This window comes from Antedon mediterranea, chromosome 4 (assembly GCF_964355755.1).
Source record: "Antedon mediterranea chromosome 4, ecAntMedi1.1, whole genome shotgun sequence".
In the NCBI taxonomy this organism is placed as follows: domain Eukaryota; kingdom Metazoa; phylum Echinodermata; class Crinoidea; order Comatulida; family Antedonidae; genus Antedon; species Antedon mediterranea.
The window spans coordinates 21,921,107-21,943,142 of NC_092673.1; the positions used below are offsets into that span (position 1 = coordinate 21,921,107).

The 22,036-nt window shown below is 33.3% G+C and overlaps 1 protein-coding gene across 2 annotated transcripts; it reads left to right on the top strand.

Annotated features, from left to right (window-relative positions):
- The first annotated feature begins 433 nt into the window (after positions 1-433).
- LOC140046916 (uncharacterized) lies at positions 434-22,034 on the top strand. Of its 2 annotated transcripts, XM_072091664.1 has the most exons (21): positions 434-777; positions 3,767-3,947; positions 5,559-5,790; positions 6,199-6,293; positions 6,517-6,713; positions 7,513-7,591; positions 8,030-8,219; positions 8,759-8,908; positions 9,632-9,828; positions 10,297-10,363; positions 11,059-11,255; positions 11,678-11,747; positions 12,319-12,384; positions 13,415-13,479; positions 14,390-14,444; positions 14,543-15,857; positions 16,303-16,467; positions 16,889-17,100; positions 17,968-18,039; positions 20,070-20,187; positions 20,549-22,034. In XM_072091664.1, exons 1-21 carry the CDS (start codon positions 581-583, stop codon positions 20,613-20,615), a joined length of 3,987 nt encoding a protein of 1,328 aa, XP_071947765.1. In that variant the 5' UTR covers positions 434-580; the 3' UTR covers positions 20,616-22,034. The 2 variants fall into 2 exon arrangements, with proteins under 2 accessions (XP_071947765.1, XP_071947766.1); XM_072091665.1 differs by lacking the exon at positions 17,968-18,039.
- The last annotated feature ends 2 nt before the right edge of the window (positions 22,035-22,036 follow it).

Genomic DNA, 22,036 nt, shown 5'->3' on the forward strand with positions numbered 1-22,036 from the left:
CAATTGCACAATTATCACATATCAAAGTATGAATTCTTTTTCTATTTTACTTCAAATTTTGACTTCAAATATAAAAGTTATGATCACTTTCGTAACAACAAAATAATAATTATTCAATCAAAAATAAATGAATGAAAAATGAAAAATATTTGTTTTTTCAAATTTGTTTTTGAATGTGTCATTTTATTGTCACATTAGTTATTCATACGCTCAAATCTGTGGGTTAGAGCAAACCTAATCAATAACAGATTCTCAAACTGAACCACGACAAAATATATAAAATACATTAAACTATAGCATTTATAATTCAACTTACGAATCAATCAGAATGGCATAGAAAAGGTTATGTCCAGTTCAGCGTGCCATAGTTGGCTCACTCGACCGCACTAAACTTAACTGTGTGGACGTGCATTAGCGTTTCAGCATCATGACAACCAAAACCGTGATTGCAAATGTTTATTTGTGACAAATGTTTTTCTTATGGAAATTTAAGAATTTAATACTCGTTTAAATATTTAGTATTTCTCAGCTTCAACAATTGGCAATGTAGTTTCAGAGTAAGGTAAGAGTAGCGCCTAAAATGGCTCTTAATTGGCGGAGGAAGGAGTATTTCAAGTTATTGATAGGGGATGCGGACGAAGCTCATGGAGCCCTGGAGCTACTTGTCGATGACCTGCATAAAGACAAGCCTAGGACGGTGGCTACTTTCTTGGAGCACTGTGGATCCGAAGACTTCTTGTGGGGCTTGATCAGCATGCTTCGTCATAATAGCCCAAGGTAGGTATTACGTAACATTAAAATAATAGAAATTACTGCATGAAATTCAGTTTTCAAATGACAAAGGTTCAGCTTTAAATAATAATAAGTTTAAGAAAAGTTTTTTATTTAGAGTTAGGCCCCCCTAGTTAGGCCTACCTAGCTAGGCCTAGTCGGCTGTAGTAATTGATAATATAAATAATAGGCCTAATTAATTATAAAATTTAATAATAAATCTTTATTTTTGCAACGGAAAAACTCGTTGACCAAAAATGTGTTTTTCAACGAGGCCGTAACAAAAAGTATTAAAATAAAAGTTTTTTTATTAAATAATGTTAAATATTGTTAGTTTTCCAGGGCTGCTTTATTAACTTGTTTTTGGTTATTCGTATATAGCCACTAAGTTTGTATCCCTTGTCCAATTTGAAATTGCGCAAGGATTTTCTTGCAAATTGCGCTGCGCAAAACACGAAGTAACATATTTAATAATTAGTTACAAATTACTACTGTAGCCTGTGTTTATGCCTAGTACTATTCGGCACTTGAATATTATTTTATTATGATATATATATTTTTTATTTTACAATAATACAATACATTATTTTACACTACAGCTGCTTCGCAGTTGATTTTGCATTAAATGTAGCGGCAGCAGTATTATACATTAAATGTAGCGGCAGCAGTATTTTGCATTAAATGTAGCGGCAGCAGTATTATACAAATGTAAAATGAGTGCATACCGAGATCATTAGAAATGTTCAAATTTAAAATTGTAAGCCTACTTAATTTGTGTAAGCATTTTTGCTCAGCGTGATGGCAATTAGCAAATAAACAATGAACAACCTGAAGACATTTAGTAACTTAGGTCCTGTTTCTGCTTCATAAAAAAATAACTGGTTATAAACGGTGTGAAAATATTAACTCCAATTTCTTGGGAGCAAAAACAGGACAATTTAGGACGCCATTTAACTGATTATTGCTGAGCAACTTTTAGCTGAAACACAAAATAACGTTTATTTGCTGACCTCTAGTCAACTACACTGCAGTAACATTTGGGTAAACGATTTTTGTCAATGACCACTCACTGATTTTTTATTTATTTTGGAGCAAAAATTTAGCAGAAATGCAGTCCATATAAAAATTGCATTTAGAAAAAAAAAAATTGGTTTTCAATTAATGTTACAGCAGGGTCATTTGCATGGTTGATAAATTCTTTTCACATTTCACTTGGATGCAACACAATGACGTACTTACAGTAAGCACAAGTAATTTGAACAATCACAATTATATAGATCATCTGAACTGTCGATAATGATTGGTCATCTCACTTGCGTTGTGCTTGCATCATTGTGTTGAGTCCAAGTGAGAACCAAGCTTAAAGACATTGGACCTATGTTGTTTTGGGGTCACACACTACATGTAGGACTTATAACGAGATTTTTTTTCGTCTTTAAACTGTTAAAAATGTGAAAAATACAGCAATTCTTATAATTTTAACGGCCTGTTATAAATCCCAATATGCATTGTGTGCGGATTGATATTTTTTACCTCCGCCAAGGAGGTATATGTAATCGGTAGCGTGTTTGTTAGCAGGAATACTCAAAAAGTAATTACAAGATCTTTACCAAAATGAATATACAGATATGTGATCAAGGACCATTCCATAAAATTTTGGGATCATTTGGGACCACGGTCACAATTCTGGACCACTTTTTAGTATACTTTTCAGACCTGCTAGTGTTAAAAGATAGGACAGAATTTTTCAAAGGCCGGCAAGCAGTCTTAAAGTAACAAGTAAACTGAAATTGCATTTTCTCGAGAAATACTTGTCCAAAAAACTTCATTTTTGTACAAGAGGCAAGAGTTATAATTTGTAAAATTTCATTTGCTGAATAATGTACACAGTTTAGGAAGTACATTAACTTTTTGGCAACATTTTTAATATAATTTATTTCTTAATATTAATGTCCTTGAGTAAACAACAGGACTTCTATGATTCAATCAATGTGGTAAAAACTCAAGTTCTAAAGTACCATTATTATTTGATGGACAGGTATCACATGACACTAAACATTAATGTTGACTGACTGTCATTTATTAAACGTGATCCTAAACATACAGTACACATTTTCTTCTTTAAATTTGTATTATTTTTTACTTTGAACAGTAAAATACTATTTCATGCCTAGCTTACCTGGATAAACCAACATTAGCCTTTCTTCTTTAAGAGCGAGATATAACTTGAAAAGTAGAAGTTTTCATTGAATCCCCCTCTCCACAAATGGTATAGTCCATGAATTATGCCCTCGAATGGGAGCCTGCCCACAAACCACCATCATCATTTCTTTTCGAGACATGAAAGAATTAACATGTCTTCAAAGAGCTTGCACAGTGTCTTGCTGTTGCAATAATGATTGTAACAACATCATTAGTAGCTTGAATGTTAAAATGCTGTCCCCTTATCTCTATTCAAATCAAAGTGATTTCAGTTTTAGTGTTTATGTTATCATAAATTTAATCATGAGTTGATGCTTATCAACATAAAATGTTAACCCAGCCCAGTGTGATAGTGTGACTTCTACAGTACTGTAGGTTTTGTTCGTGTCCGATCTCTATCATTTATTTCTGTTTGATATTAAAGATATATTTTCTCCCTGAAAAATATATATTTTTACAAATTTTTTTGATGAATATGTCATTTTAATGTTACATAGTAGTTTATTTACCTGAAAAAAAATGTAGTCTATATCGTGCCTAGCTTACCTGGATAAACCAACATAAGCCTCTCTCCCCGACGAGAGGTAAACATTAGTTTTATTTTTGTTTTTTTTTCTACAGAAGTGAATAACTTTATTAAAACTGCAAAATGGCCTATTTAAAGTCTGATTTTATTAATCTTCATTTTTCGTGTTTTGGGGACAATACATCTTTAAATAGGGTCAAATAACTTCTCTCGATCTAATTTAATCTAATTGATCATGTCAAGACATCACTTTTAAAACTTTTACAGGGTTGCTGGAAATTCTGCATATATTCTTGGGACATTAGCAGAACATCATGTTGGACAGACACGAGTATTGGCGCTCATCTATGGCCAACATGAACACAGCATCCTTGTTGATCTCTGTAACATGCTAGAATATGATGATTCTGAGTCCGTGATGAATGCAGCTGGTACCCTAGGCACATTGGTAAGAAGGATTGAGATCATGATAAAAAGCGGGGCAGGGTTGGCATTTATCAATATTTGCTAATACTTTTGCTTAAGCTGAAATATTTAACTTACGAACTTACAGTAAGCTTATTTATCAAGCAGAAAAATTGTCTTAAAAAAATGTTTACTTGGCATGTGTGAAAAATGGAACACTAGAGGGCAGAAAATTTTGTCTTAAGACGAAAGATCTTTGCTTACGTGTATACATTGGCTTTTTCTATTAGGGATGGCGGCGCTATAACGTTTTATCTTCACATTTTCACTCCCAACAAGAGAGGGTTCATTCTGGTTACTATGCTTTTTAAGATAGAGAAATAACACAAAAGTCAGAAATACATGAAAATCATTATCATATTAATCAAGGATTTAAGGCAAAGTTATAAAATTTGTTATGCTAAGCAAGTTTGATCAATCCGGCCCCTGGCAATGTTTGAAGTATTGTTGTATGTAAAAATTAAGCTAAATAAATTGCTAATAATAATTATAAATATTTTTATTATTTTAAATTTTATCTAATTCAATTTTAATTATTTGATAATGGTGAGCAATCAGACTTGTTGGTTATTTAGAAATGAAAACAAATTCACCAAGTGCCACCGCAGCATTGGCTCTTGCGTGTAGTAAAACTATTAACATTATGATTATCACTGATCATAATCACTGTTGTTTATAGCAACTATGGAATGTATATGATTACTTGATCTATAGTGTTTATTGACTTCAATGATTGTATCTGTTGACAAGTTACTAAAATTGTGGTAATTTGGTAGTTAATATTGCACAATATTTATTTAACCTTATTTTAAGTCAGAAATTTGTTCTGATAAAATTTAACAGTAGTATTACAGGTGATAAAAATATCAGAATAATACTTTAATGATGTGCTTGAATAATATTAAGCTACTGTACCTATCCTATTTAGGTCCATAAGGCTCTGTCTATGTTATTAAAGTAGTTTGACAAAAAAAGTTTGATGTGCCTAAATATGGTAGTGATATGCCCAAATATGGTAGTGATATGACATCATCATGTCCATATATGGGTACATCACAATTGTTTGTAACATAAAAGTTTGGTAGTGCAGACAAAGCTTAAGGCTGCACATTTTCTTTGTCTCCAGTGAACACAGTCTTTGGCCAAAACTTTGCATTGTTCCAATATTCCCATCCCAATGCCAATTCTCTCCCTTTCCACCGTCTATCCTAATATCAAGTGATCTTCCATCCACTGCTAAATGTGCAATTTGTTCAGTGTTTGATAGAAATATCCCTGATATTGTATTGCATACATTTACAGTTCAGGCTCAAATCTACCTATATTGCATACTTGATACCTATTGTTCAATCGACTTATAGCACCGGTACTATCCAATGTTCAAAAGCACTTGATAAAGTTATACAGGAAATGTTTCTGTGTACAATTGTGTTTTAAGACGTAATTTGAAGATATTGATGTTTTGTGATGTCTTTATGTTTACTAAAAAGCATTCTTATTGGTTTGGCCATTCTTAATAAAGATGATCATTTTTTATTTAAAGTTTTAACATTTTTCTTTTATATTTAATTTTCATTTCGATGATGATACACAGGCAGAGACAGCAGAGGGCCGAGCCTGGATGCTATCGGAACAATGCATGGACACAATGATTCACAGAGTAATGGCGTTACTAACATCTGAAAGCATGTGGACCGCAAGCAATGCTGCCCTCGTGTTGGCCAGGTTGTCTATTTCAGAAGAAGGTTGCCATCATTTACTTCATCATCAACAATCACATCAACTTCTCACTCGGCTAATACAATCACTCGGTGTTGATGAAGCTGGTAAGTATACAGATCATGTATTTTTGCATTCGTTAATACACATCGGTATCAAAAAATATAATACAATATCAAGTGCAACCAAAAAGTTGAATTATGCCACTCATTTGAAATTGGTAAATGACAGAGTGTTTGGTGTGTTAATAAAAAATATTGGTAAGATATGGTATGGGACTCTTGCCAAATCTGCTCGTGGTACTGTATGATCAAAATTTCCATATTTCTTCTCATTGCGAGTTGCATGTGGTTTAGGAAACCACTACCATGTTTCGGCACATCACACTTTTTTTTTCAAACTAGTTTGATAGTGTAGACAGAGCTTAAGACTGCTGAATGATTGTGTTTCATGTTGGTTCTTTGTGTTTTTCCATCCTGTTGTGCTTTAAATTCAATTTCTATTTGGTATACTAGGTACAGGCATGAATGCTGCATTCGCAGTTGGAAGAATTTGTGACACAGAGGAAGGACGAGAGAAACTCATAAAACACCAAGATATTACAAAAATGGTAAATAGTTCTATCAGAGAAACTGATGCCTTATACTGTAACTGGGCACATGACCTAGTGTGGTGGTAGGGTCATTTCACCCGTTTGTGTCAAGATCTATGTTTCTGAAAACGATTTTCTAGTCCATTTCGTGCTGTTATCTATCAATTTTTGTTTTGGCCTTATGAATAGATTTAAAGACTCAAATTAACACCATGTTTAATATTAAATTTTAAACTTTTAGATTTCTGTTTTAACTGATATGTTGTCCAGTAAAGATCCTGGTTGCAGTAAGAACGCTTGTTTCGCAATAAGCTGCCTTGCTGGCAACGAGGAAGGGCATGCGCTACTGCTCAATCATCTGCGATGTGATATCATGCTGAGGCGTCTTGCGGAACAACTACACTCAACAGACCAAGAGACATCCTGGTTTGCTGCTATGTAAGTTACTATTAAAAAACATTGTTAAAGTAGTATAGAGTGGAGCTGTAGCTTGGTGATTTAGATGTTCAGCTACCGATTACAGGGTCCTGTGTTCAAATCCTGTCAGATTCTTTCTCATGACAGAACAACTCCGCTCCCAAAGACTTTGTTTTGTTTGTAGAGCATCTTGTGTATACTATATGTTTGTCTTTGTGATTATTTAAGCCACTTTATTAGCTAATAGCCTTAACGGCTACATGTGGCTATCTGGCCCCTCCAGGAGACTTGTCTCCAACTGTCATAAAATAATTTAACAAAATAAAATAAACTTATATATCTCAGAAATACTGCCTAAGGTGGACACATCAGACTCATCCTACATACATACAAGATGAGTCCATTATATTGATTCCACTTTGAAAATGTAGACATACTTGATCATCAACAATCACTTTTGTGAATAATCAAAGCATGTGTGTGCCGACAGCTTCCCCCAGTTGATATAAAGGGCACTTCCTTCACATGCTTTCACCTAAACCCCCACCGAAAATTCTTGCTGGAAAAGTCAAACGGTTGCATTTGAAAAAACAAAGGCTGTGTAGAATACTGTTACTTTCTGATGCTGCCAAGTACTAATTTTAAACTCGTCTATTCCTAAATCAGGAGAATCCTGACAATTGCCTACTTTGTAGGATTCCCACCTTAACTCTTTGACAACCCTGATAACAGTTTAGAAACCTGAGCAATATACGTTTAAAGGTTCTGTAGAATCTCTATACTTGTTCTGAATTCATTCTGATATTTTCTGTTCTTTCAGGACCCTTCGAACACTTGCAAGTAAAAAGAAAGGTTGTTTAGTACTACGTGATCATGTAGTCATTGTACCTGCATTACAGGTATAGAGTCTATTTTTAGACAGCATTTGTTTTTTCTTGGTAGCTTGAATAGCTCAATGCAGTATCACTCAATCAGGGATGTAATCTATGTAGCCATAGCCTGTACTTAGGGGAAGGATACTACAGAAACAAAATCTTACAACTTAAGTGTTTAAAAAAAGTACAGTATATAAATTCACACTCTACAAAGTTGCAATAGAACTCAAAACAAAGCTTTAATTTCAGTCAACTAAAGAATTCAGTATAGACTTCAATCGTCTTCACAATTACTCTTATAATCATAAAAATAATAAATAAAAAATAAAAAAAACTTGTTTTCTATAATGGGTAGAAAGACAAAATATTGACATTGATGTTAGTAAACCAACCAGTGGTAGAAGACCTGGTTACATTTTGGAAAATCTTTTATTTCTTTACTTCAACAATATTTTTTTATAGGAAATTAATGGAGCAAGTGGAATTTCCAACGACCTTCAGGATGAAGTTGTTTTGACATTAGAGCTTTTGAAGAAACTTGACAAACCAAATCCACCAGTGCTGGAGGTCAAAGGTCCCAGGGAGCTTATGGTGACCTGGGATATAACAACACTCGAGAGTGGACTTGACATCATTTATATGCTTTACTTAGGTAAAAATAAAGTTTTACCTGAAACCTACCTGCATACAATCTTTAAAAGATGTATTGTCCCCCAAAAACCAAAGATTACCGTAATAAAATCGGACTTTGATTATATTATTTTGTAGTTTTAATAAAGTTGATTACTTTCGTAGAAAAAAAAACAGAAAAAATATATGTTTTTACTTATAAAATGACAAAATGAATGGTTAAATTCAACGAAAATCCCATAGGCTGGCAACCAATTTGACCATTTTTTGCTTTAAATTATAGTTTTTTAGGTAAATACTTTTTTTTTTGGATCCAATTTTTGGTCAAAGTGAATAACTATCATGTGACATTAAAATGGCATATTCAACAAAAATTGTTTTTATAATGATTTTTTCAGGGTGACAATACATCTTTAATTGCAGGAATATTTTTGTTGTCTTTCTTGTGAAACAAATGGTCAATATGACTATAACCTACCTCTATTTAGGGACCAGGACAATTTTTAGTGTGCCAAATAAATCCATATTAACTTTAAAAATTATTAAAAACATTTTTGACAGATAATACGGTGCTCTACAAAGGTGCTGAGACCAGCTTTTTGGCAACCAACCTCAAACCAAATACTTTATATAATCTACAATTGCAATTGAAGACAGAAGGTGATGAAAGTCAGCTGAGTGACCCTTTAGAGGTCACCATGGATCAATGTGGTAAAAAGTTCATTTTTATAACTGATGCCTTAGTCTCCCCCAACCTTAAGCTCTGTCTACACTATCAAACTTTATGTGAACTAAAATGTAATGAGCCCATTTATGGACATGTTGATGTCATATCACTACCATATTTGGGCATATCACTACCATATTTGGGCACATTACACTTTTTTTTAAAAACTAGTTTGATAGTATAGACAGCATTAAAGATAAAATCACATCCAGTTTATTTATACAAAATGCTAACAAGCAATTTTTATATTTTTTAAAGAAATATTATCATTCAATTTATATAAAATAAAAGGTCAACTTGTCTAAATTTTCTAGCTCTAGTGATCTAATCTAATAATTAAGTATTTTCTGAATTCATATTTTAAAATTAATAGTGAACTCGAGTGCCATATTTTGTACCATAGACTTTGTTTATGTAGAGCATCTTGTGTATATGTTTGTAGGGTAAACAGGATTGCCACCTTTGAGAAGGATAGTGAATGAATTAGCAATTTGCCTAAATATACAACCAAACAAAACAAAAAATGATCACATGTTGTTGGTGGGCTTATACCTGAGACCAGGTTTATACTGGCTGGGCTTATACCCGCATCAGTATGGTACAATAAAATATTTGTAGCACTAAATTTGTGAATAATCATTCGAATTCACAATTTAATTTTCTTAAGAATGAATTATTAAATAGGTTCATAATTTTTTATACTAAAGCACCTGATGCCCCAGAAGATTTGCGAATCCTAGCGGTTTCAACATCACAGATCAGAATAGGCTGGTCACCCCCAGCAGCTGTTAATGGCGGGTTAAAAGGCTACATAGTTTATAATGGTAAACAGCAGATTGAATCCACTACAGAACTATGCAGTATACTCAGCTCTCTTGCGCCCTCTACAAAGTATGATATTTACGTAAGTATTGCGGTCGGAAATCAAACAAGCAAACTTCATCTTAACTATGAAATTGAAAAAAAAAAATTGAAAAACTATGAACTTTTTATGTTTTTACGTCTATGTTTGTGTATCTTGTAGATTTGAAAAAACCCCAGATCCAAAATAACCTTGCACATTTTGCACATGATAAAGTCTATTCCATAAGACTGCTTTAATTTATAAAATCTCAGTTTTTCACTTAAGCACTTAACTATTTTGACTTAACCAAAAAGACTCATAAATATCAGCCCTCTTTTTTTATTATACCATGCTATTGATATACAACTTACTGTATATAAAGTATTTAATATAGAATATATTAAAATTAATATTTGTCATTACTATCCACATACAATCAAATTAAAAATATATATACTTGTCAAAGAGATTTTTTAAAATTTGTTGTTTTTCGCCATTTTTATGTGGAATATACTTTTTATTTTATAGGTGTGTGCCTTTAACCACAAAGGAAAAGGACATAAAGCCTGTATCTCAGCAGCTACCAGTGAGCTAGGTAGGCAGTATATTGCAAATCCCCAATGTCCTAATCTCTATCAAGAATGTTTTTTTTTCAGACATAAAATAAAGTGATGAATATAACTTTTTTAAATGTATAATAGCTCATTTCCTGTAAGGAAGAATACATAAAAAGGTTAACCATGAGTCTAAGCTTTGTCTACACTATCAAACTAGTTTGAAAAAGTGTGATCTGCCCAAATATGGTAGTAATATGGTCAAATATGTTAGTGATATGACATCATCATGTGGGCACATCACATTTTTTGTCGCATAAAGTTTGATAGTGCAGACAGAGAATTACAAGGCTTTGCATAACTAAGCTCCTGTAGTCCACTCAATAATTCATAGTATTAGCAGAAACAAGCATACCACTGGCACTTACAGATATTGCCTGCTTAGAGGTAAAATATAAGATTTGACATCCCCAAGGGAATATTTTGCTCAAAGGCTGAAGGAAATATAATTCTTGAGAGCAAAATATTATTTCCCGAAAATTAATTAGTCAATATCATCATACTCAAGGAAATATACGATTTACGATCCTCGCAGCAGTAGTCATGTGATGTGATGGTTTCAACCAATCACGTTTACGTATTTACGTAATATAATTTTTTATTTACCATAAAATGTTTCTTCTCTGTCAAGGTGGTTATTTTTTTTCACTTGCTAAACTCTGTTTCTGTAATAAAGGTAAACATGCACCTGGCAAGCCAATACTGAATGTCAGAGGTCGTAATGAGATTCATCTAACATGGTCTCCACCCGAATCTCCTATTGGTCGTTTGCACAAGTTTGAGATATCTATCAATGGAAAGGTAGTTTACTCGGGCACAGAGCTCTGCTTCACGGCTCGTAGGCTTGTGCCAAACACCGATTACACATTCAAGGTAAACATTTTCATTTTGTATTCAAGGTTTGTATCAATCTAAATATATTAAAGAAATAATTAAATAGACTGTTACATAATATTTGTAATCTAATCTTGTTAATGCACCAATCAAGTCTTTAACCATTAAGCTGTCACGCTGATTAATGTAAATTGATCGGTATTAATATACAAATAATGAATGATTATGAGATAGTGAGAATATTTCATGAATTAAAAAATGTACTGCTTTATTTTTAACGAAGCGGAGTCAAGTTAAAAGTAGAGAAATCAATTTTTCATTGAAAAAAATTTTTGTAAAAAACGTGGGTATATTGTAGGTGTACATCAATTGTACTGTATACAGTATACATATTTATGTCAAAACAAATCGAAATCTTTTTGAAAAAAATTTTAAACATTGTATTTTAAACTTCATTAAAGGTTATAGCAGTGACAAGTGAAGGCAGGTGTGAAAGTGAGCCTGCACGGAAGAAAACTCCTAAAGATGAATGTAAGTGTAACTTTACATTATTAAGGGGACAGGCCCTTCATGCACTTGTCAATTATATGACCCGCTATACGACCCCTAGGAAATGTGCGTCATACCTTTTGAATACCATGACGCACCCCTGTGTCAAAAAAGTGACTTACCTTCAGGTGACCATGATGCACCCATTTTGAAGCATTGAGACCATTGTTCATGATATGATGGGTGTTTGTTGATGTTGATTTTGTTTCTTTTAGTCACTCCTGCATCAATAATTATTTGTAAATGATACACCCATAACACACCTCTCTTGGGGGGTTGTATAGTGGGTCATACAATTGACAAGTGCATAATAGAGGTGTCTCCTGAATAATATAAGGGTGTCTTGTGAATAGATTTCCCAAATGAGGAGGAGGAGTTTTACTGTTATAAATTATTCATTTATATTACTGAGAATGATTCAATATTCAATATGTAGTAGGTCACTTGTTAAAATAGAAATGTTCTGGTTGCCTTTAATATTGTGTTGAAGTTTGTTGTTTAATTATCATACATCAATATAATATTTTAAAAATCATGTTGTTTTTTACTGTAGATAATGTACAATCAACAGCTCCCATATTCTTTAGCCATCCACACAAGATTACGGATCAAGATACAGGTACAATTTTTTTCTGCCATAATTATTTTGCATAAATAAATAAATCAGAATCCTTTAATGTTTCCCCTAGATGAAGTATCATCATTAATTTTAGAATTGTATTATCTCTACTTTATTTTGTGATTTTGTTTCCTCTTTAAAGTAAGCAATTTAAAAATTCTTCATTTTCTGATTTCATTGGTTATCCTCACGGCGAAAGACCATTGTAATTGTTTCCTTAAAACTGCCAAGTTTGTTATTTAATTTAAACTATATTTTATTATAAATGTCTCTAAAGATAACTGTGTGTGAATATGTTTTAATGGGTTAAGTGGGTAAGTTAAAGCCCCATTCCCTACGTTTTTTAGATCTAATTTAAGATCACAAACTATATTTAATGTAAAAATAATACTATATGGTCCTATTGCGATAACTTTTTTCGTCTTTAAACGGTTAAAAATGTGAAAAATAAATCGATTCTAATAATTATAGCGGCCCGCTATAAATCCCAAAATGCATTGCGCGCAGATTGATATTTTTGTTTTTCACCTGTAATTCGCCCACTTTTCGATCGATCGTGAAGCCAAAACAAATGGAAGACTCCTAACTTTTCAGCGAAAATACCGGGTTTTCCCCAATTTGTATCAACGGAGTCTGGCAAAAATAGAAAGACAATTAATGCAGCAACTATACAACGTCAGGCTAGGTATATAGCTAGCGTACGATGTTCGTACGTTATCGATGTTTACCAGCTAGGCCTACAAAACTAAGCCTAGCTAGGCTAGGCCTAAGACCGTCCACGAGAGGTCGATTGCTGCGAGCTACTTAGGTAGTGCATTGTTTCTCACTTTTTATCATAATTTACCATAAAACGTACATTTAAGACAAGGAATGACATGGTTTAATGTTTTTAAAGTGATATATATGTATTATTTTCCAAAAAACGTCCAAAATTGCAGGGAAGGGGTCTTTAAATGTGTAAAGACTGGTTTTGTGACAATATGTATCTTTAATACATCAAGATATAATATTTTAGATTTTTCTTTGTTAGCCTCTAAACAAATAAAACTGCCACAGTCTAAGGGCAACCGCATTAAGACTCCATTACTGCATAAGGTAGGTTTAACGTTGACTTAATGTGAACATTAATGCTGTAAGATCAAGTACTGGAAGCTTAAAAGCCTTTTTGTTGTGGAATATCATAGTACTAAGATTGAAGTGGCCTACACTGAACACTATACAATGCTAATAAAGCTCATTTGGCTTTTTATGCTAACATTTTATTTTCCATAATTAATTATCAATTGTGTTTCATGTGGTTTTTATAGAAACTTAAGCTAAGTCTACACTATCAAACTTTATGTGACAAAAAATGTCATATGCGGCCCATATACAGTATGGACACTACCATATTCGCGTACAGTTAGTGTAAAACCATTTTAGATGTGTGGTTAGTCTCATTTACTTTATCCCCAGGATGCACCATGTAGCTTTTAGTCTAACAGTCATTCTGTGCATGTTTAAATGTTTCTGAGCATGTGCAGAATGACTTTTTGACTTGACAACTGTGCATCATAAAAACAAGATACAGGTACAATTTTTTTTCTGCTATAATTATTATTTTGCATAAATAAATAAATAAATCAGAATCCTTTAATGTTTCCCCTAGATGAAGTATCATCAGTAATTTTAGAATTGTGTTATCTCTACTTTATTCTATGATTTTGTTTCCTCTTTAAAGTAAGCAATTTAAAAATTCTTCATTTTCTGATTTCATTGGTTATCCTCACGGCGAAAGACCATTGACCATTGTAATTGTTTGCTTAAAACTGCCAAGTATATTATTATAATTTACTTTACCCTCATGATGCTATGTAGCTATTTAGTCTAACAGTCATTCTGTGCATGTTTAAATGTTTCTGAGCATGTGCAGAATGACTTTTTGACTTGACAACTGTGCATCAGAAAAACAGGTTGCTATTAACTGAATAATGATAATCCTAATTGATATCTTTTGTATTTCTAGCAAAGGCATCTGACCTCATCTCCCTGTGAATTAACAGAATCAAGGCCATCTACAGGTTTGTAGAATAAATTCATTATTAAAAAACAGGTATAGTTATCTATTTATCTAATTATTGTTCTTTAAAATATCTGATTTTCATTATTTGCATTGTAGGTATTAGTTCATCAGAAAGTAAATCCAGTTCAGATGAATATAGATCAATCCATAATGGAAATAACAATGTTGAGAATACTGCTATTAATAACATGACATCTGGTGAATCTAAGAATTTACAACATGGTGTCCTCTCTTCCACGCATCCAAATAAAAGCGCTACTGTTTATCAGAATGATGATAGTGATAGTAATGATAGTGAAAACTCAGAGGAAGATGACCACATTTTGAATCGATTGAAAGTTGTAATTCATTCCAAAGGGGATACTAAAGACTCCAGGAATCATTTTCCACCTCTTGAAAATCATACACTGACGCAAAACAGTGGTGAACCAAGAGCTAAAACTGAGGTTAGTAAGACCCAGAAACATACTGAACTGAATCAAAATCAAACACCGGTACAAAACAGTGGTGAACGAAGAACTAAAACTGAGAAAGAAAAGACTCGGAAACATGCTGAACTGATAGAAAGAAAGTATAATGAAAATAAACAAATTAGGAAACATTTAAGTGATCAAGGAACTAAACCACATAATAAACATAGGAAGGATTATTATACATCAGGGAGAAGCACTACTACAGGTTTAAGATCATTAACTAAAGGCACAATATCTGATAACTTTGATAATTCTGATAGCTTGCAGAAAGGATCAGCTTTAGGTATGGATGAAACAGAGCAAATGTGTGGAAGAGATAGAAATCCAAGGAATCATATCGATGATGTTCAGAAGATTCCAGTAGCATGTGTAAAAGATGGATCAGCAGATAGCTCTCATTATAGAGAAAGACAAAATGCTTCTATAAATAGAAAATATACAGAAGTTAGACAAAGACAGTTCACAGACACTGACCTGCAGTCAAGGAAACAAGACAGGAAAAACAGAGCTTTTAAAGGCAGTGTGCAAGTGAAAAAAACATCAAGACTTCAGTCTTTGAACTCTGCGCAGGAAAGCGGTCTTCAAGCAGGGTTTAACCGACGAGGGTCGAATAATACAGCTAAATTCATTCCTGCGATGACGTCCAGTTATCGTTCAGAATCAAACTCATCGGATAAAATAAGTGAAGATGTTGACAATACTGGATTTGTACTCTCATCAAATGGTAGAGTTGTTTATTCAGAGGGAGAATCTCCAAATCTAAGGTCAAAGGACAAACATTTTAGCATTGAAGAGAGAAATAAACAGCAGATGGTTGTAGACGAGGGCAAATATATGAGCAATGCATTGTTCAAAGGCAAGGAACCAATAACGAAAAGAACACCAAACTTATTCCCCTGGGAAAGAGAAGGTGCATTCTTTTCTGAATCATACGAAAGGTAATTTTTTATTTTTATATTGGTTTTAGAAACAAGACAATAGTCCCACCCTTTATTAATAAAAACAAAAAGCCATTAACGACCTTAATGACCTATTGAAAAGGACAAGTGAATTGAGCAATTACTCAACTCCTTGATGACGTCTACAGTAGTTAAATACAATAAGGTTTATCGCAAATAGCTTGATTTCGTGAGGAACATCATTACACAATGCATGATGGGAAGGTTTTGGGAGCAATAGCACTGTATAATAAAAAGATCTTTGACTTTATATACTGGTGGTGGCGCTGTTGCTTCCAATTCCTTCCCATCATGCATCGCTCGAGCTGTTTGCGATAAACCTTATTATATTCAACTCGTAAACATTCATTATTATACAAATGCTCCAAAAGAATTTCAATACAAAATACAAATTTTATTGGACAAATGTTTAATTTGAATCCAGGTATTCAGAAGCAGACAACATCTCAAAGAATATTGCAAATCTGCAGAAGACGTACTCAAAACCGGTGAACTGGAACTCAATGATTGACCCCTTGCATGACAAACACAGTTGCTCAGATCGTTCAGCATTCTACCAAAGAGCTCAGACTTTTATGAGCAGCCACAGGTGACAAATCATATGAGACTTTTTCGTTATTAAGAATTATTTCCAAATTCGTTTTTCTCCAATCAAGCCGGCAAAACTGTGAACGGCCCATGTGTACCAATTTTATTTGGTCAAATTATTAGAATTTGTTGATTAAAGAAACTTAACTGGTCGCAACTCAACGCTGCCAAAAAAAATAGTTTCCCAAAACCACAATTTTCTTGCTTCTCAAAATATTTTATGCTATTTAAAATTGTAATTCTAATCCTAATTTAAAGGATGTCCAGTTTTAGGAGATTTGACTGCATAACACAATTCAATATAATATTGTTATTGAAAGGGCAATGTTACAAAGATAAATTTACGCTAAACAAGGTTAAAAGATTGTTTATTTTTAATTGTTATTTTGAACATAATTTAATGCTTTATTTTTCTCAAAAAGACCATTACTAAAGAAGACTTTAGAGAAATTGCCACCTCATGGACCACTATTCACTCAAACAAGCAACGCTGGCAATGTGGAGTTGCCGCAGCAGCCAAACATGTCCAATAATCGTTACCAATTTATACCAATGCAGTTCAGAACACAGCCTCTTCACATGCCAGGCCCCCCTCTGCATCCAGGAAACCCTAATGCTAACCTTTACGATAAAGGTAAGTTATTTATTATGTATAGGAAAGATTTTAATGTACAAACCGTTGTTATATTCTCAGTAGTGTATGTTTTTCTGTTATAACTTCAACACACATTTAACAGCAAGTACATAGATTAGGATTAGTCCCTGTATGGACACACAATAGTCACAGTGCAAGGCATTTCATAGACTACAGGAGCTGAGATGTACCAGTACTTCGATGAAAGATGCACTTTAATGTGTACACATTAAGCTAGATGTGTTCACTAGACGTCCTCTTTTAGGTTTTTAATCGAGAAGACTTATTCTACCACCGGAATGATGATCAAGGAACCTGAGCCATTTTTATGGATATGGTTTGCGGCACCCTTGCCTTAATGACTCGACTGTACAGAGTACATGCGTGCACAGTGAACGAGCAACATTAGGAAGGTTTCGCAACGCTACGAATATGTCACGTTTGTGAAACTTTTGAACTGATCCCAATTTCATATTTGTAAAGCGTATTCGTGTTGAGTTTTAGCAGTCCTTACTTGCTTTGATGTTATGCTAGGGCTAGGCAGCCAAGCAACACGTACCTGCCCTTCGTCAAAATTTACTGCAGTCATATTTTGGACGGCGCCCTCAATATTTCGTTGCCATGCGAAACAGATTTTTACTGGCTTACGAAAAACGAATACGTGTGTGTGACGTGTCCGTTTTCGTTATTGTACTCGTAGCGTTGCGAAACCTTTCTATTGATCAGATTTGCCAACAATACAATACTTTATTTTGATTTGCTATGGAATTTGTATGCTTAATCTTTTCTTCCCCTTTTCTTGTGCTTGTTTATATATGGATCCGTTTATATTTTATCTTCTCTTACATGCATTATCACTGAATATAGCATTTTATCTGGAGGAACTTGACCAACGTCCAATCTTCTTACCCCGGTCTTACACCTGCCCTTCCCTTGACCGTAAGCTATGTGTCTTTTGCTTCGAATACTGCATATATATTTATTAGTATCTATATAATTGTATTCACTTTTATATCTTCATTTTCTAATCCATTTTATATTATTTTGTAGTTAATAGTTTAATATTTTAGTAAACATGTAATAATTATAATTTATTATTTTCACAAAACGTACATTGTATCTTGATAAATGTTATTTAAAAAAATATTATTTTGGCCTTTTTTATTTAAATGTATTGTTGTTTATTGTTTATTCTGTACTCTTCATAGTTGTAGTTGATTAGTACTGTCCAACATTTGAATTGATTATATTAACTAAAAGACAGTAAAACAAGTTTAAACACCAAATTATATTATTAAAATACAAATAAATTTATGTAAAACAAATCAGATGTTGTGACTTCATCATATGGCCAGTTGAACTAAAAACTTGGATTTTAATCTTTTGCGTCATAGATTATCACATTTGAAAGAACGCGCACCTTGATTCTACATTTGCTTTTTTGTGTGCGTTCAACAAATTATTGCTCTATGCAGCAACTGAGTATTTGATTTGAGTATATGGTGACTCAATTCTGTAATATTGCAGATATCTATTTCTTGTCTAAGCCTTTAACCCAAACTCAATACATTCTCTATATTTTCTTAGCATTAGTGACTCGTTCTCTTCCACCTATTAACACTGCTCCTGAATGTAAGTCTGTGTGAGCTTGGCAACATCAATTTCCCCACTTCCTTTAAAATATAAAATTTAAAAACAATCCCTCAGAAAAATGCTTTTGCCATTATTTTTTTGTCATCACTTTAGATCCTCTTTGAAGCTTTTAAAAATCAAGAATTTCATTGTCATCACTAGTAGCATAACAACCAAAACCATACTTCAGACCTCCTGGTGTGATGGGAGTCTCCCGATATTTTGAGTCATCTCCTGCTATCCCGCTAACATGCAATTTCTCCTGATATTTTGAATATAATAAGTTGCCAATGCATTTTCCGCCTTCAGCACACATTATAGATGCCAATATTTTAAGATTTTCACAGTGCCCTCTATAGTTTCATTAAATCTCTCGATATTTGTTTCCAAGTTGGGATCAGGTCTGATACTTTAATTCTATTTGGGAAGACATGGTGTACCACAAACCTTCACTACCTATGACCTTAGACCTATGACCTTACATGTGTTTTTACAGTTCAAACAAATTATTTAAAAACATGGAGATGTAATTCTGAGCAATGATTTTGCAAATTCACTACAAATATTGAGCTTTCAGAATATTAACAGACAATTGGCTCCAAATTGATCTTAATATTGCAATAGTTCTTTGTTGTGTCACCCATATCTATTATTATGTGTTTATTAGTTTTTTTATATTGCACCAGAATTTTACTGGGAAGGTTTTAAACTACATTTGAAACTCAACCTGAGCCAACTTATATTATATGCTTTTAGAATTTAGACACTTGTATACACATATTATAATGCATACATACACAGTCTATATATTTCAACATTATTTATTCTCATCCTCATACCATATTGTTCCACCATAAGACATGGCCTTTAAGGCTTATGTTTTCAGTAGTAGCATATAGTGCAGTCAAGTCAACTCTCCCAAATGCCTTGAGTTGGCCCAAAATGATGTAAGAGTTGTTGGTTTTTAGGGAGTTGACTGTATTGGTATTTTGCATGACTGTTGTACCTTAGTATACTGCATATTGTTTTACATATTGGAATAATAAAATAATAATTTAGCATTTTAACAAATGTTTTTAAAAATAATGTTACTAGTTTTATTAGAAATAAAATAGTCATGTTGTGACTGATGACTATTGAGCTTCAAGCTAATCTTTTAAAAGAAAAGAACCAATTGTTAATCTATGATGTAACTTGTAAAAGTTACCCTATGTGCATCATTTTAATTATTATACCTGCAATCTACCTGTACAAAACTTGCTCCATGCTTGATTTTCCTGATTAATATATGATTTATACTCTATATATTCAATGCTAATTTACATTTTTGTATACAGGTGCCTATGTGAGGAAGTTGGAAGCAATGTCGTATCTATCAACACAAAAGAAACAATCAGCATCAGCATTGACATCGTGTCGCCAACCAGCCATGAGGTATTCACATCGTGAGAGCCCGTAAGTACAGTAGATTTACCTTTGCATTGGAGAAATAATAAAATCTCTATTCTATGCAGTGCCGAAACGCAGAGGCCCGAGGCCCCTGGTTTAGGAACTATAAGTGACCCTCCAACGTTGGAGACTTTGAAATATTTCAATGCCTTTTTTTTCCTCTAGGCACTGCTCAGGTGCCCCATAGGCTCCTGGACCCCCTGGATTTAGCCAGTGAGCGCTCATAGCCGATACGCCACTGATTCAATGCTGAGACTTTAAAGGTGTATAATATCGTATATTGTCAGCTTTGGTTAATGGTATATTCTTTTTAAATACCAATTTTATATAAATTATATTTTCTGTTTTTGTTTTTTTCCATTAACAGTAGCATACAAGTGGAATCACCAAAATCTCGGAGTGCCTCAGGTCTGCTTACTGATGCAGCACATTAACAGTTGACGTGGACATTATTATTTCAAACTGCTATATAACACAACTGCCCTAAAATTTATTTATTGTACTTCACTGTAAACATTGTACAAGTGAAAGTGTCCCTTCACTGTAATTGTAAAAGACACGCTGAACAAGGCATAATTTCACGGTCCACACACAAAATGTATTGAGCAATTGGCTTGATTTGTACATGTATGCATGCATGTTAACAATGTCCAACAACACAATATTGTTTATAAATACCTCATTGTTATTATTTTAAGTTCTTTGAAAATCCTGCTTGATCTGAAGGCAAAAGAGAACCTTCAGTACATCTTTTATGTTTAAAACAGCCCTAGTCGTAAATAAAGCCGACTCCACTGATATCCCTTTTCCTACTCTCTGCCCCTTCTTATTCCCATCCTCATCACCAATAAAGATACATCCATGTCTCCTTTGCGTTATCTAATGAAAGACTGAGGCAATATACATGGTATACACCACCTCCCATTCCAGTTTTTTTGTGTCAACTGATAAATATGAATTGGTAATGAGTAAATATTTGTTTGAGATAAGTATTCCAATACACACACTATGGAGTGTGCCCAGGTGTGATGTGTTCTAGTGGAACTGCAATGGTATTGATTTGAATAAGCTCCAGTGTAATTGCACAAGTTTTGATATGTGATGGTTTGATGGTAAAAAATTGAAAATATAATTTTGTTTGTAATATTTTACTGTAGGTGTATAAACAAAATCATGCAAGCAACTCGGAGGAGTTTCAAATATAGAATCGTGTACAGTGCCATTCTGTTCTTGTTTAAATAACCAATCTGTACTCAAAATGTGATGTCATATCACAATCATATTTGGGCACTTGCCTAACTAGTTTGATAACTAGTGTAAACAAGGCTTTGCAGTACAGATAGTAGTGTTATTGTAAATTTAATTGTATGAAGAATTCGTTGATGTGTATGTGTTTGATTGTTAGTACAAATCCCACACCAATGATACCTTGATGTTTAGAGGCTGTATGTTTTTATGTGTAAATAGTCTAAATACTGTATATTTTGGATAAAATTGTGTACATGACCTTGAGTACATTTACTATATAAAATTGACTATTAACCGCAGGCTGAACTATTACGAGGTAAGAATAACCAGTGTTTATGTACAGTATGTATGTTTTAAAGCCCTGTCTACACTATCAAACTAGTTTGACAAAGTGTGTTGTGCCCAAATATGGTAGTGATATGACATGTCCACAGGCACATCACATTTGACATAAAGTTTGATGATAGTGTACACAGAGCTTTAGAGTACGCTCAATTTATAGACAGTTAAATGAAAATTAAAAAAAGTATATTTTATAGAGTAATAAAACCAAAGATATATTACACCAGACAAATAAAATCTTGATATCTCTTTTTTATAGAAAATG